This window comes from Rhyacophila brunnea, unplaced genomic scaffold (assembly GCF_057557595.1).
Source record: "Rhyacophila brunnea isolate RB1 unplaced genomic scaffold, BYU_Rbru_1.0 scaffold_1, whole genome shotgun sequence".
In the NCBI taxonomy this organism is placed as follows: Eukaryota; Metazoa; Arthropoda; class Insecta; order Trichoptera; family Rhyacophilidae; genus Rhyacophila; species Rhyacophila brunnea.
The window spans coordinates 60,487,738-60,501,146 of NW_028232751.1; the positions used below are offsets into that span (position 1 = coordinate 60,487,738).

The 13,409-nt window shown below is 33.5% G+C and overlaps 1 protein-coding gene across 2 annotated transcripts in view; it reads left to right on the plus strand.

The window, feature by feature from the left end:
* The window catches only part of LanA (laminin subunit alpha), a 133,823-nt gene that overhangs the window by 39,272 nt on the left and 81,142 nt on the right, over positions 1-13,409 (plus strand). For both annotated transcript variants that reach the window (XM_085947598.1, XM_085947607.1), the window contains exons 5-13: positions 932-1,102; positions 2,074-2,287; positions 4,242-4,451; positions 5,361-5,560; positions 6,945-7,023; positions 8,143-8,280; positions 8,541-8,652; positions 9,266-9,438; positions 12,073-12,246. In XM_085947598.1, coding sequence (XP_085803724.1) covers positions 932-1,102; positions 2,074-2,287; positions 4,242-4,451; positions 5,361-5,560; positions 6,945-7,023; positions 8,143-8,280; positions 8,541-8,652; positions 9,266-9,438; positions 12,073-12,246 — 1,471 coding nt within the window. The remainder of the gene's footprint in view (positions 1-931; positions 1,103-2,073; positions 2,288-4,241; positions 4,452-5,360; positions 5,561-6,944; positions 7,024-8,142; positions 8,281-8,540; positions 8,653-9,265; positions 9,439-12,072; positions 12,247-13,409) is intronic.

The window sequence follows — 13,409 nt, forward strand, 5'->3', positions numbered from 1 at the left end:
ACAAAAAAAATATTCAAACATTTATAAAATAGTTTTCACAATATAAACTAAATCATACCCAACAAAAGTAATGTACCACATATTTAAAATATATATAAATCTAGTTTTGACAACTAGTCATAGAAAATGGACGAAATTCAGAAAGCGAAACAATATTTCACCAAGCAAAATAATCCTTACAAACACTTTTTATAGTTGATCTTTCGCTTACTAGGTAGGTAATATTTTTACTTACTTTTATTGTAAGTAAGTATTAATTTGATATATAAATGAGAATTAAATGTATTCATTGTAAGTGTGCATTTACCATTGGTAAGTGCACATAGTGTTTAAAGATGCCAAAAGGCAAAACCCGTGCCGCAAAAAACGACTCACATGGAATAGTACAAAACTTAAATCTATTAGAATTTTCATTACCAGATATTTATTGAATACCATATTATCAAATATCTGCGTGGCATATGTGGCATGGTGTATATTTCTAAAAAGTGCACATAATATTGTCAAAATTTAACAAAAGATTACATATTCCATAATATTTAATTTCTAAACTGTAATTTGTAATTTTCAAAATCCTACAAACATAAGAAAAAAATGCTTAAAATTTAATAATACAGAAACCATTAAATTGAATCAATAATACAAATAAGTTTTGGTGTGTTCAATTTCATTTTGCTTATATTTAATGTAATTAATGGTTGATCACCTAATAAAAATGGGTACTTATATTAATTGTTATAATTTGAAAATACAGTAAATAATAAAACCAATTTGTGCACACAATTGTTACAAAAATGCCTCATCGGCTTACCACATCATATTTCATTTACAAGGTATTTGCAATTTAACATTTTTATGAAGCATAATTTAATATTGTTAGCAACAGCATTTTGTATCCATTGTTAATAATAATTTTATTTTATTTTTTTAGATCGTAATATCTTTGCTGAATAGCCGACCATCTGCAAAGTCATATTTCAACTCAACAGTGCTGCAGGAGTGGACCAGGGCGACCAATGTGCGATTGCGACTTTTGAGAACCAAAACACTTCTTGGACACCTTATGTCTGTCGCTAGGCAAGATCCCACTGTGACTCGAAGGGTATATGTCTCTTTTTTTGTTGATTTGAATATAGAAATTCAATTGACTTCATAATTCGAATGCCATACTAAAATGCTAGCACATCATGTGATCATCACTGTACCCAGGGCATATTTAAATTTTAGTTCCTTCGCAGTGTTTCATCTTATAATTTGTCGATTTGAGTCAAAAACGTTTTATATGGAGATAATATATGAAAATCAAGCTAAAAGGGGGCTTTGTAACCTCATTAATAACTAATGATTAAATTCGCTGTAAGTCATTTGATATTGCAGATTTTTTTGTGGCACACCATTATCGTCTGGATCTGACAAAAACCATGATCATTTCAATACAATTTTAGATACAGAATAATGCCTGTAAAGTGAGTCAGTGTGTTTATATTTTAATTTTTAGTGACACATATAATCATAAGCTGGCTCGCACATCAAAACTCGTCTCGTCTGCAAAGTGTCGAATACGTCGATGTGACGTCATCCTTATTCACAAAACACACGTCGCCAAATGGAGCTCCGCAGATTGGTTGAATCCGACTTTTTAGTTTGAAAAAACATTTAGTGCTACTATCAACAAATCGCATGCGTCTTGGGCTGCAAGTCGAAGACGCCAAAACACATACGTACACCTTGGACCCTTGGAACCCACGAATTGGTCATTCCTATACGGACTCGCCAGTCACCACATCTAATCACAACATCGGAGTGACGATCCTAGATGGTTTAATTTATGGCTGTGCGGCAGATGAGGCAAGCTTAGATGTGAGAGCCGGCTAAGAATGAAATGATTTTTGGTGATATTTTGAAGAAATTGAGAAGAGTAAAAACACGATCACAGTAGGACCCTCCCTATTTTACTTAGACCTCTTTTCAATTCAGGTTCTCAATTGCATAAGGTCTATGTAATGTAGTAACATTAAAAAAATATTTTTTGGTAGATAATTTTATATTAATTGGTACGGTTTTTCGTTTCAGTATTTCTACTCTATCAAAGATATTAGTATTGGAGGACGTTGTATGTGCAATGGGCATGCAGACATTTGCGATATACCAGACCTCAAAGACCCCAACAAACTCCAGTGCCGTTGTCAAGATCACACATGTGGACCTCAGTGCGCCCAGTGCTGTCCAGGCTTCGAGCAGAAGGCATGGAGACAATCTCAATACTCTAAAAAGTTTGTTTGTGAAGGTGAGAATATGCCATATTCTATTGTGACTATCTTTTGTGGCGCTACTGTATGAGATTAACCAAAGTCATTTTGAACGGACTCCTCATTCTGCCTGGTCTTTCCTCATCCAGGATGTATTGATGTTGTGCATTCCGTATTCCGTCTGGTTCACTAATTGTGCAGTGCTTGATCATCCATGCGTGTAAAGCAGTGGTTTCCAAACTTTATGTTACTACGCCTCCCTTTTAAAAAAAATTAATCTTGGCACCTTCCCCTTTTTAAATAGACAAAAATTGTACTACTTAATACAACAAAGAAATAAAAATAAACAAGATTTTACCAAGTACTTTTATTATATTTATTTTTAAATTAATTTATTTTTCATGCGATAGATGTGCTTGTTTCTTAGCACAAATTGCTCTTTTTCTAATAAACAGGGTCGATATTTGGATTTTATTGCAGCTAATATGGAAAATTCCGTTTCGCATAAAAATATGATGTTACGAATTGTATAGCAGTACCTACTTTACTTACAACTTGCATTCCTTTTCTTGACAAAGTATTATATTATTTCTTCACTTCGATTCAATCAAAATTGAACTCGGGTTTTTGTTTCAATGAATTATCGCATGATAATTCTGTTTTCAATAGTACTCGATCCAAATTCACCATCATTGACAAATGGATTCTATCATGGGCCCCACATCCTGAAGCAAAATCTTTGGCGGGCCCACCTACCTATAGCTGACGTTAAGGGCAGTGTGGTGCTCTAATGTAGTGTTTCCTAAATTATACACGAGAGTTATCATTTAAGTACCTATAGCAATCATCATATAGGTATCACATCAAATTGCGAATCACAACTACATTTTTAAAATATTTAATAGTCTTGAAATAAAGTAGCGCCACTTTTTTTAAATCATTAGATTAAATTTGTGATGTCTGTTATGCCCAGGCCCCTGGCTCTTTATAAACTATGCATTTGCAAACTGCAATCTGTGGCTACATTTGTGTTAAACTTTTCGCGCCTCCCTTTGCAACACTCCGCGCCTCCCAGCTTGGAAATCGTTGGTGGAAAGTATCACAGATAAGTTTTAATAAATCTGAAGATATCAGGCTCTAACATAAAGGTTATGGTTAAAACAGTGTCACCAGATGCCATCCTCCATACCTGCATTTTGCAAATTGGGTTCTGCAGGGTTTCGTTAAAAAAATTAAAATAAATTACACATTATAATATGTTAAAAAATAGAAGCATATTTTTTGGTTAGTCTCAGTTCGTGACGTTACAAGGTCCAAGAAAGCATGATTATGTAACTAATAATAAAATAACTGATAAAAAATGCCATGCTACTGCTGTTTGCAAGGATTTGAAGCAGAATATTTGTGTTCTTTCTGAGATGATTTTTATAATATGAACACTGTTTAAATTTATAGCTCACAAATCAGGATTCTTTTTATTTTCTGAAACTCTTTAAGCACCAAGGTGCAAAGTTGCTACATCAGTCCGGTGCAGCTTCGTTTCGGGACAAGGAAGTGTGACACTAAAATCTTTTCATTCTGACACATTTATAGCGTCATGGAAAGCGGCCGTGCACAAATCGCGGCTGCATATACATGGCGGGTAGAGATGGTGTAACTCAAATCAGCTCAATACAGTTGCCATCCCCACGATGTCGTGGATCCCAAGTTCGAATCCTAGGTCTGGCAAATACTCATATTGTTTTTCAATTTGTGTTTTGAGTCAGGAACTAATACGTTGAGTAAGTGGCTAACGTCCATTTCTCGTAAAAACAAAATCTGTTAATACAACCTCTACTCTGTGGAGGGCCATATGATCGTCTAAGGATCGAACATGGTGAAGTAGTAGTACAGTTGTCAATATAAATAATAACTTAAATATTGTGTAATTAACAAATAAAATGGTTATTATTATACAGTAATTAATTTATAGTATTTTTTAATGAATTTCAGCCTGCAATTGTTTCGATCACTCCAACGAATGCAAATACGATGCCGAGGTTGACAAGAATCGTTTGTCGCTGGACATACATGGAAAATATGATGGTGGTGGAGTCTGCCAGAATTGCCAACACAACACAGAAGGTGTGAATTGCAACAAGTGCAAATCAAGATTCTACAGACCATACAACAAGTTCTGGAATGAGACAGATGTTTGCCAACGTAAGTTAATGCAACCAGGACAAATTTGGTTATGAGATACATAATATGTGTCTTTTTATCATCCTGATTATTTATAAAATTTGGTAGTTATGATTAGGATTCCATGTATCAAGAATTGAAAAAATCATTAATCGTCATCTATTCATATTTCAATTTGTAATATTGATAAGTAGATAGATAGTTTTGAATTACAGTCGAACTTATTACCAGTTATTACGAGGAAGATGTGACTGACTGAATTTGCTCGTTATAAGCGTTACTCGTTATATCAGAGAATAGGTATTTTTAAATGAGAGGTTACATAACACAAAAAGTCGCAATTCAAACAAAAATACACAATTAGAATTTTTCCCCCAAACAAGCATGGCATTCATAAACTACAAAAGAAGTTGTTTATTATCGACATCTTCGATTTTTTACATGCAATTTCAACCTTATGTGTGTATACTTTTTCAATGTTGTTGCCGAAAACACCAATTAGGTAGGTACACTTAACTAGTGTCATAAACGTAATCCGATTCCGGCGGCATCCTGTTCGGTCGGATTTTATTGCTTAGGGTCGAAATGTTTTTAAACAATCGACACATTAACAGTTTTAAGAAAATTTTCGACGGTATTTTAGCTCAGTATATCTGATCGTTATAAAAGTGAATAAATGTATGGAAAAATCATAAACTAAAATGTCAACGAATGTTCCATAATATCCAAGATCTCGCTATATCCGTGATCGTAATAACTGAGTTTGACTGTAGATAGTTTTGAATTAGTTTTTGTAGATTAGGCTTCTTGAGTTTTGTTATTTTTTTGTGCGCCATCTTAACAAATTGGCTTCAGCGACTAATATTATCTTGTAGTCAGTTAACTTCATCCATTAGCATCAATGGGTTTATTAAATTATTTTTTTTACAGCCTGCGACTGTCACAGACACAACTTGACGGGAAATTGTGCAGAGGGAACCGGTCAGTGTGAGTGTAGAAAAGAGTTCAAAGCGCCATATTGTAATTCATGTAGTGAAGGCCATTTTGGATTTCCTACTTGTCAACCATGCACATGTAATATGAATGGAACTGATGGAAATTTCTGTGAACCTGAGAGCTTCAATGAAAGGGTTTGTCATATTTTTTATAGCATTTAGTTTTATCAGAATTAGCAATATGTGTATCATGTTTCTTTATTGGGAGCATTTTTTTTCTACACCAACAAAGTGTCTGGAAACTTGTACATTTGCAGTTCGCCGTATCACACTTCACCGTGAAATGTTGTATCGGAAATATATGGTCGTATATTAAAGACCGTCCAACCTCTTTAAGTCGTATCGTACTGACATAAAATTCATGTCTAAATAAAACACGGTTCTTGTCGGTTTACACTTTAAAGGAAGCCAGCATCAAACAAATTTTGAAAATAGTCGATATACTGGATTATTTGTTAGGTTAGGTTAGGTTTTCATACTTGAATTTATGAATTTTACCAAAATCAGCTATGGAAATTGAATTAATGTTCATCATTATTGAATCTAATAAAATTGGAGACCATATAGTATACGGTCATCTCTTATCGATAAGAAAGCTCACGGCAAACTGTGCCACGGTGAAATGTTTCATGTCATCTAGATGCTGGGTATGGCGAGGATTACTGTTATTTTGTAATGGTCAATTGGGCGTGTTCCACATGTGGGGTGCATAAAACCTCTTCTGCCCAAATAATATTTATCCGCCAATTTTACTAAAGACACTGAATTTTTTAACCTGCGAATTTCGGATATTCTGTTTCAAACCAAATCTACCCTGGTAACAATTGATTGAATTTTCGTGATTCCTTTTGATGAATAATAAGAATCTTGAAATTTCTACACAATAGTTTCTCGAGAAACGAGATTTTTTATCATTGTTTCTCATGAATTTTCATCACAACCTCTGGTAGTAGGGTATGGTACCTAATAATTATGCTTATTCCTACAGTCCACAAATAAGTACGTTTGATAAAAAGTCTTAAAGCCGTTTCACACGAGTCATCGATGTCCTGACGGGCTGCATTTACACTTACACATAAATGAATCGGCGCGTTCAGATGGAGACGTTCGTATGTCGCGCTATGGAGACACTGCTCACTCCTCAAGCCGCCGAAACACTTTTTGTTACTGCAGCCAGTTTTTACGTGTCCATTGTTTGTATTTTTAATTTATGATGCGAAAATATGCGTTGACTCATTCGATACTGAGCCGTTCATATAAATAAAACAATAAAGGAAATTTGACTAGTGCAAAAACGTGGACATGTAACTTTGGCTCTAACATCAGAGACAAATTAGCTATCAATAACCACTGCAGTGTCGAGTGGCTGGATATTTTAGTGTCTAGGGTGTCCCATGTGAAATGGGCCTTAAATTTAATAAACCAAAATATATAATTCGAATTTTACCAATATTCCAATTTAACTATAATTTGAATATTTATGTATCCCATGTACTAAATAAAATATTTTAATTTCTAGTGTCCCTGCAAATACAACTTTGCTGGTATATACTGTGAACAGTGTGCTAATGGATACTACAACCTTCCCCAGTGCCAAGGTAAATAATAGTTTTCTGAACTGATTTTTACTTCTGATAATAAAATTATTTTGAGATGTTTGAAAAACACCAGACCATGACGAGAGCTAAATCTAACACAACCTTTAAAATAGTAATATTTTTTGTTTATTACTATCACTGTTCTGTCCTGATGCAATTGCGTTGACTTCCTATCAGTAACAAAGACTCCTAGTTACTCACATATAAGCGTAAAGAATAGCAATGCACGCTCAGACAATGATCAATGTATTTTAATAAACTGACATTATTTGTAATGCGTACTTGTTCTAGTATTAATACCTGAAAATTTCAGAATAAACTAAATATATTCAGTTTTGTCAGTAGTTACCACACTATAATTATTATGAATTATCACAAAGTAAATTCTGAATCTCTTGAAAACAGGTTCTATTTATTTAATGAATTATAAATTTCTGAATATTTATTATTTCTGCGATGAAAGTATGGCGATTAGAGGTGTGTATTTTCAAAGTGAACTTATTCCACTACTTGACGAAAATGAGTTATGAATGCCCGAAATTAAAGGATAAAATTTTAAACAAGTATTTTTTGTATAGAAAAACCTAATAGCATTCAATCCAGTAGAAAAATCAACTTCAAAATCGGTGTTACTAACAAAAGTAACTTATTCCAATAAAAAAAGCATGTGTAACATCAACACTACGGTGTTTTGGCACTTTGAAAATACACGACTCACTATGTTCTTACAAATTTTGCTCACAATTACAGACCTATAATTTGATACTATTTATAGATGTTGGTAGTCACTCCTATTATAATTTTATTACATAAGGATGGAATAGTAAATCAATTCATGTTAGCAAATTCTCATAAGTATTTAAATAATTGTTCCAAGTCATGGTAAACATTAAATATAGATTTAGTATTATGTTGATACAGGGATTGTTAACCTATGGATCACCACCTAAAATTGTGTCAAATGGCATATCAAGTGAAATATTTTGAATTATAATTAATAGCAATAATTTTTGATAATATATAATATGGTTCATTACATTAGCTACAAAAAATTTCAAACCGTTTCAAGCTACTATTCCGTTATCGATTGTAATTTACTGATTCCTTACGATATTACAGAATGTGCTTGCAATCCTATCGGAGCTCTTGGACCTGCTTGCGATCAACAAAGCGGCAACTGTACCTGCAAGAATAATTTTGGTGGTCGGTCTTGTGATCATTGCCAAGCCGGATTCTTTGACTATCCGTCATGCAGATGTAAGTTTTATTTAACGATTAAACTAAACTTCTTTCTGTTTAGATGAAGCTTTTATAAACGAAAATTTTTAGATAATGTGGTATCTTCACATTTTTCATACCACCTATCTAACCATTTTTTTTTTTAAATTATTTGAAGTTTTGAAATATTTATATAAGTGTCTATGGGTCACTGCTCTGTGCCTACTATCTAAGGTGGGAAAAGTGGATAATTGATTGGCTTAAACAATTTTTTTATAATTACCTTTTTCCTATTATAGCTTGCAACTGTGACATAAGTGGAACAATCGACTCAATATGCAATCCCATTACGGGAACATGTCTCTGCAAAGAAGGATTCGGTGGTCCTCGATGCAACCAATGTAATTCTGGGTAAGTTAGTACGAGATATGAAATAAACATGATACTGAATGAAAAAACATTATTTAGCTAAATCAATCATCAGTCAGTCGAGGAGAAAATTTGCTTGTGAAAATGTGCTTTCAAATGGTGACTATTATAGTCTTCTAGTCTCTTTTGCGACACTGAATAATTTCTAATTTTTTTTTGATTATTGTTGGATATTTTTTAATGTTTTATAATCAATTATGTTCATAAGTTTTCATCAAGTTTTATGACAATTTTTAAAATGTCACTCAATGTATGTAATAGTTATTCAAAAGTTAACATTCATTTTTTGAAACGTATGCTGCATACTGAAAATGTGACTCCATGATGGCCGCAGGGATCAAGCGTCGTGGGTCCCAGGTTCGAATTCTGGATCTGGCAAGTATACACATTGTTTTTCAATTTGTATATGAGTCAGAGTATGGACATAATAGGTTGAGCAGGTGGCTGACATCTATTTCTCGTAAAATCAAAATCTGTTGATACAAACCTCCACTTTGTAAAGGCCCATATATGATCCTATTAGGATCGGACATGGTCGTTGTAGGTTTACGTATTATAAAAACAAGCTTGAAAATATTTTGCGTGGTCATTTCAGGTTTTACAGTGAAATTCAAAATGGAGAGCAAACTTGTGTGGAGTGTGGATGCTCAACAATCGGTTCAACATCGACTTCATGTGATGGTGGAAAATGTTCCTGCATTTACAATTTTGCTGGAGAGCAGTGTACAAAATGCTCACCTGGACATTATAAATATCCTGAATGCCTCCGTAAATATATTTTGGTTTTGTATCTAAGCTGGCTCGCACATCAAAACTCGTCTCGTCTGCAAAGTGTTGAATACGTTGATGTGACGTCATAATTATTCACAAAACACACGTTGCCACGAAGCAGTGGCGAAGGGTGGAGGTAGGCTGTTAAGATTCGCTATAAATAGTGCACACTAAACTTTTTTAGTCATATGTATTTGTTTTTATTGAACTAAGACTACAATTTACAGATGGTGTTAGTTAGTTTTTAAAAATCAACTAAACCCTGCCTAAACGAAACCATAATAGTTTTAGTCTAATTTGGGCAATACGACAAAATTGTGCACACTTTTTCATTCATAGTTATTTGTTTTCGTTGGATTAAAAATACATATTGCACATATTCTTGGTTATTTTTTTTAAATTCATTAAGCCCTGCCTAAACCAAACTATAATATATATAAAATATTATTCTATTTATAAAATATTCAAAGTTATGTATGATTTAATTGCATAATTTTAGATATTTTATAGATATACATGTATTTTTTGACTATTATCTATTATGGCTTGGTTTCTCAGGGTTTAATTGAATTTTAAAAACTAACCAACATTATCTGTAAATTGTAGTCTTATTTCAACGAAAACAAATATCCATGTCTGAAAAAGTTTAATGTGCACTGTTTATGGCGGATCTTAACAGCCTACCTCCACCCTTCGCCACTGCCACGAAGCACACGAAGCTTCGCAGATTGGTCAAAAATTGCGACTTTTTAGTTTGAAAAAAATATCTAGTGCTGCTATCAACAAATCGCAAGCATCTCGGACTGCGAGTCGAAGACGCGAGAATGCATACACACACAAACCTACGAATTAGTCATTCCTATAGCGGCTCGCCAGTCGCCGCATCCAAATATCTATACCTTTCGAGAGGTTACGTGCTACTGTCGCTAGGTAGATGTGTGCGGTTTTCAGGATCGGATCGACGTTCCTAGAAGGTTTGATTTATGGCTGTGCGGCAGACAAAGCGGGTTTAGATGTGAGAGTCGGCTATCCGATCAATAAGTGCAGAAGAAAGAAAGTACATAGATGCTACTTCTTAAAACCTGATCCTTAATCATCATCCCTTCAGCTATTCTCGATCCACAGTTGGGTGTTAATATGTCCACTCACTCATCTCGGTCTTTAGTCTTGTGGCGCTATGTACTTCCATAACTTAATTATCACATACTCAAGAGGTCCTCAACCTGACTTGCCTATTTAACAAGCCAAGCGGAGATTGATGTCTGTCAGCCAAAAGCTATTTACTATTCAGCAGAGCTACTGGTATGATCTGGAGGACAGATGAAGATGGTAGAGTCATTATTGCGTTTGTAGCAAGTTTTATTATACTGTGCTTTAGGATTTATTTGTGGGGGGCACACATAGATTAAAAAAAAAACTCTCCAGATTAGTGTTAAAACCATGTGGCGATCGAGTCCTGTGAGAACAAGCATTGACAGCGAAATCAGTGACATACGAATCGATTGTGAAAATATTATTTAATTATTTTTATACTATACATTTTTCATAAGCCGTCAGCGGTATCGGTTAATGCTTACTAAGTGAGAAACGCTGACGACGAAAAATAAGATTGTTAAGTACACACATTTTTATCATACAAATTTCACACGAATCTAATTACCATTTGCAAATAAGAACTTTTACCTCAGTAACATTTATTAATATTTATTATGTTAAAATACATTTCTCACCGAAGGCATGGGATACTTAGTGTCAGTATTATTCAATCGTGAGGGATTCAATAAATATTTATCTTGATCGTGTAACAATCACTCAGTATCGCCAAGCCTCGAGCTACATATCTCACTAGTAGTAGTAGAAATATCAGTATGTATCAGTGGCGAAGGGTGGAGGTAGGCTGTTAAGATTCGCTATAAATAGTGCACACTAAACTTTGTTAGTCATATGTATTTGTTTTTATTGAACTAAGACTACAATTTACAGATGGAGTTAGTTATTTTTTAAAAATCAATTAAACCCTGCCTAAACGAAACCATAATAGTTTTGGCCTAATTTGGGCGATACGACAAAATCGTGCACACTTTTTCATTCATAGTTATTTGTTTTCGTTGGATTAAAGATACATATTACACATATTGTTGGTTCATTTTTTTAAATTCATTAAGCCCTGCCTGAACCAAACTATAATAAATAAAAAATATTATTCTATCTATAAAATATTCAAAGTTATGTATGATTTAATTGCATAATTTTAAATATTTTATAGATAGAAATGTATTTTTTGACTATTATCTATTATGGCTTGGTTTCTCAGGGTTTAATTGAATTTTAAAAACTAACCAACACTTTCTGTAAATTGTAGTCTTATTTCAATGAAAACATATACGTTTGTCTGAAAAAGTTTAATGTGCACTATTTATGGCGGATCTTAACAGCCTACCTCCACCCTTCGCCACTGGTATGTATGTATGTATGTAATGCATTATCAACAATGTATTTAATACTGCCAAAGCAGAGAATTAACATTTATATAGTTACAAATCTTATTACAAAAAGTTCATATTATTAATTACTCCCTCTATTGCAGTATTTTAATCTATTCAAATGCTAATATGATATGTTTATTTTCAGCTTGTAAGTGCGATACAATTGGTTCCACCGGAGTAACGTGTATTGATGGGCAGTGTCAGTGCAAACCTAACTACGATGACCGGCAATGCAACTCATGTAAGGAAGGCTTCTACAATTTCCCAACGTGTGAAGAATGCAATTGTGACCCGGGCGGCGTGATACAGTCCTTTGCCGGTGAGCAGTTCTTATTCCTAATTGAAAGTGAAAACACCTACTGACTCGATCAACTTCAATGGTCAATATGTATGCCTTGTTTCCATAGTAACCCAAGCATTCTCGGGTGAATCGGTATTCTCGTGCCCAGGATGTCTAAGTGGTATTATGTCAGCTGTTGAAGTCATGAGCCTAGGATTTGAATCCCAAGTCTGGCAAATTTACATGCTGTTGCATTTAAATGTATTTGAACCCTGAGTATGGATAAATAGTAAGTTGAGCAAATGGCTAACATCTATTTCTTATAAAAAACATATGTTAAGAAACCTCTTCATGAGGTAGCCAAGATCCATGTCGGGTTGAAGAGTTAATGAATAAAAGCCCAAATTTTATAAGTTTTTATTGCTCATTATTTGATTTAGAGTTAGACTATGCGCCAGTGGCGAGGAGTGGAGGTAGGCTGTTAAGAACCGACCTAAATATTGCACACTAAGCTTTGTCAGTCAAACTTATTTGTTTTCATTGAACAAAGAATACAATTTGCAGATGGTGTTGGTTAGTTTTATAAATTCCAAGTTGAAACCAAGCCATAATAAATAATAGTCAAAAAATACTTCTACTATCTATAAAATATCTAAAATTATATAATTAAATCATACCTAACTTTGTATATTTTATAGATAAAATATTTTTTTTATCTATTATAGTTTGGTTTAGGCAGGGTTTAATGAATTTAAAAAAATGGACCAACAATATGTGTAATATGTATTAATCCAACGAAAACCAATGAATATGAATGAAAATTTGTGCAAAATTTTGTCATATCACCCTAAGTATAGGTACCAAAACTTTTATGGCTTGGATTAGGCAGGGTTTAATTGAATTTTAAAAACTAACAAACACTATCTACACATTGTAGTCCAGTTCAATGAAAACAAATATGTTTGATTGACAATGTTTCACGTACACTATTTATGTTGGATCTTAACAGCCTACCTCCATCCTTCGCCACTGTTATGTGCTATAGAAGAAAATAAAAGTTATGACACCTGAATAACATGATTGAGGAATAAATCAACCAGTCTCTCATTTAAAGTATTTTATTTATTAATTTCATTTACTATTATATCTTGGTTGGCAAGGCATGATATTTAAAACAAATAACAATTATTGTTAATTATGTT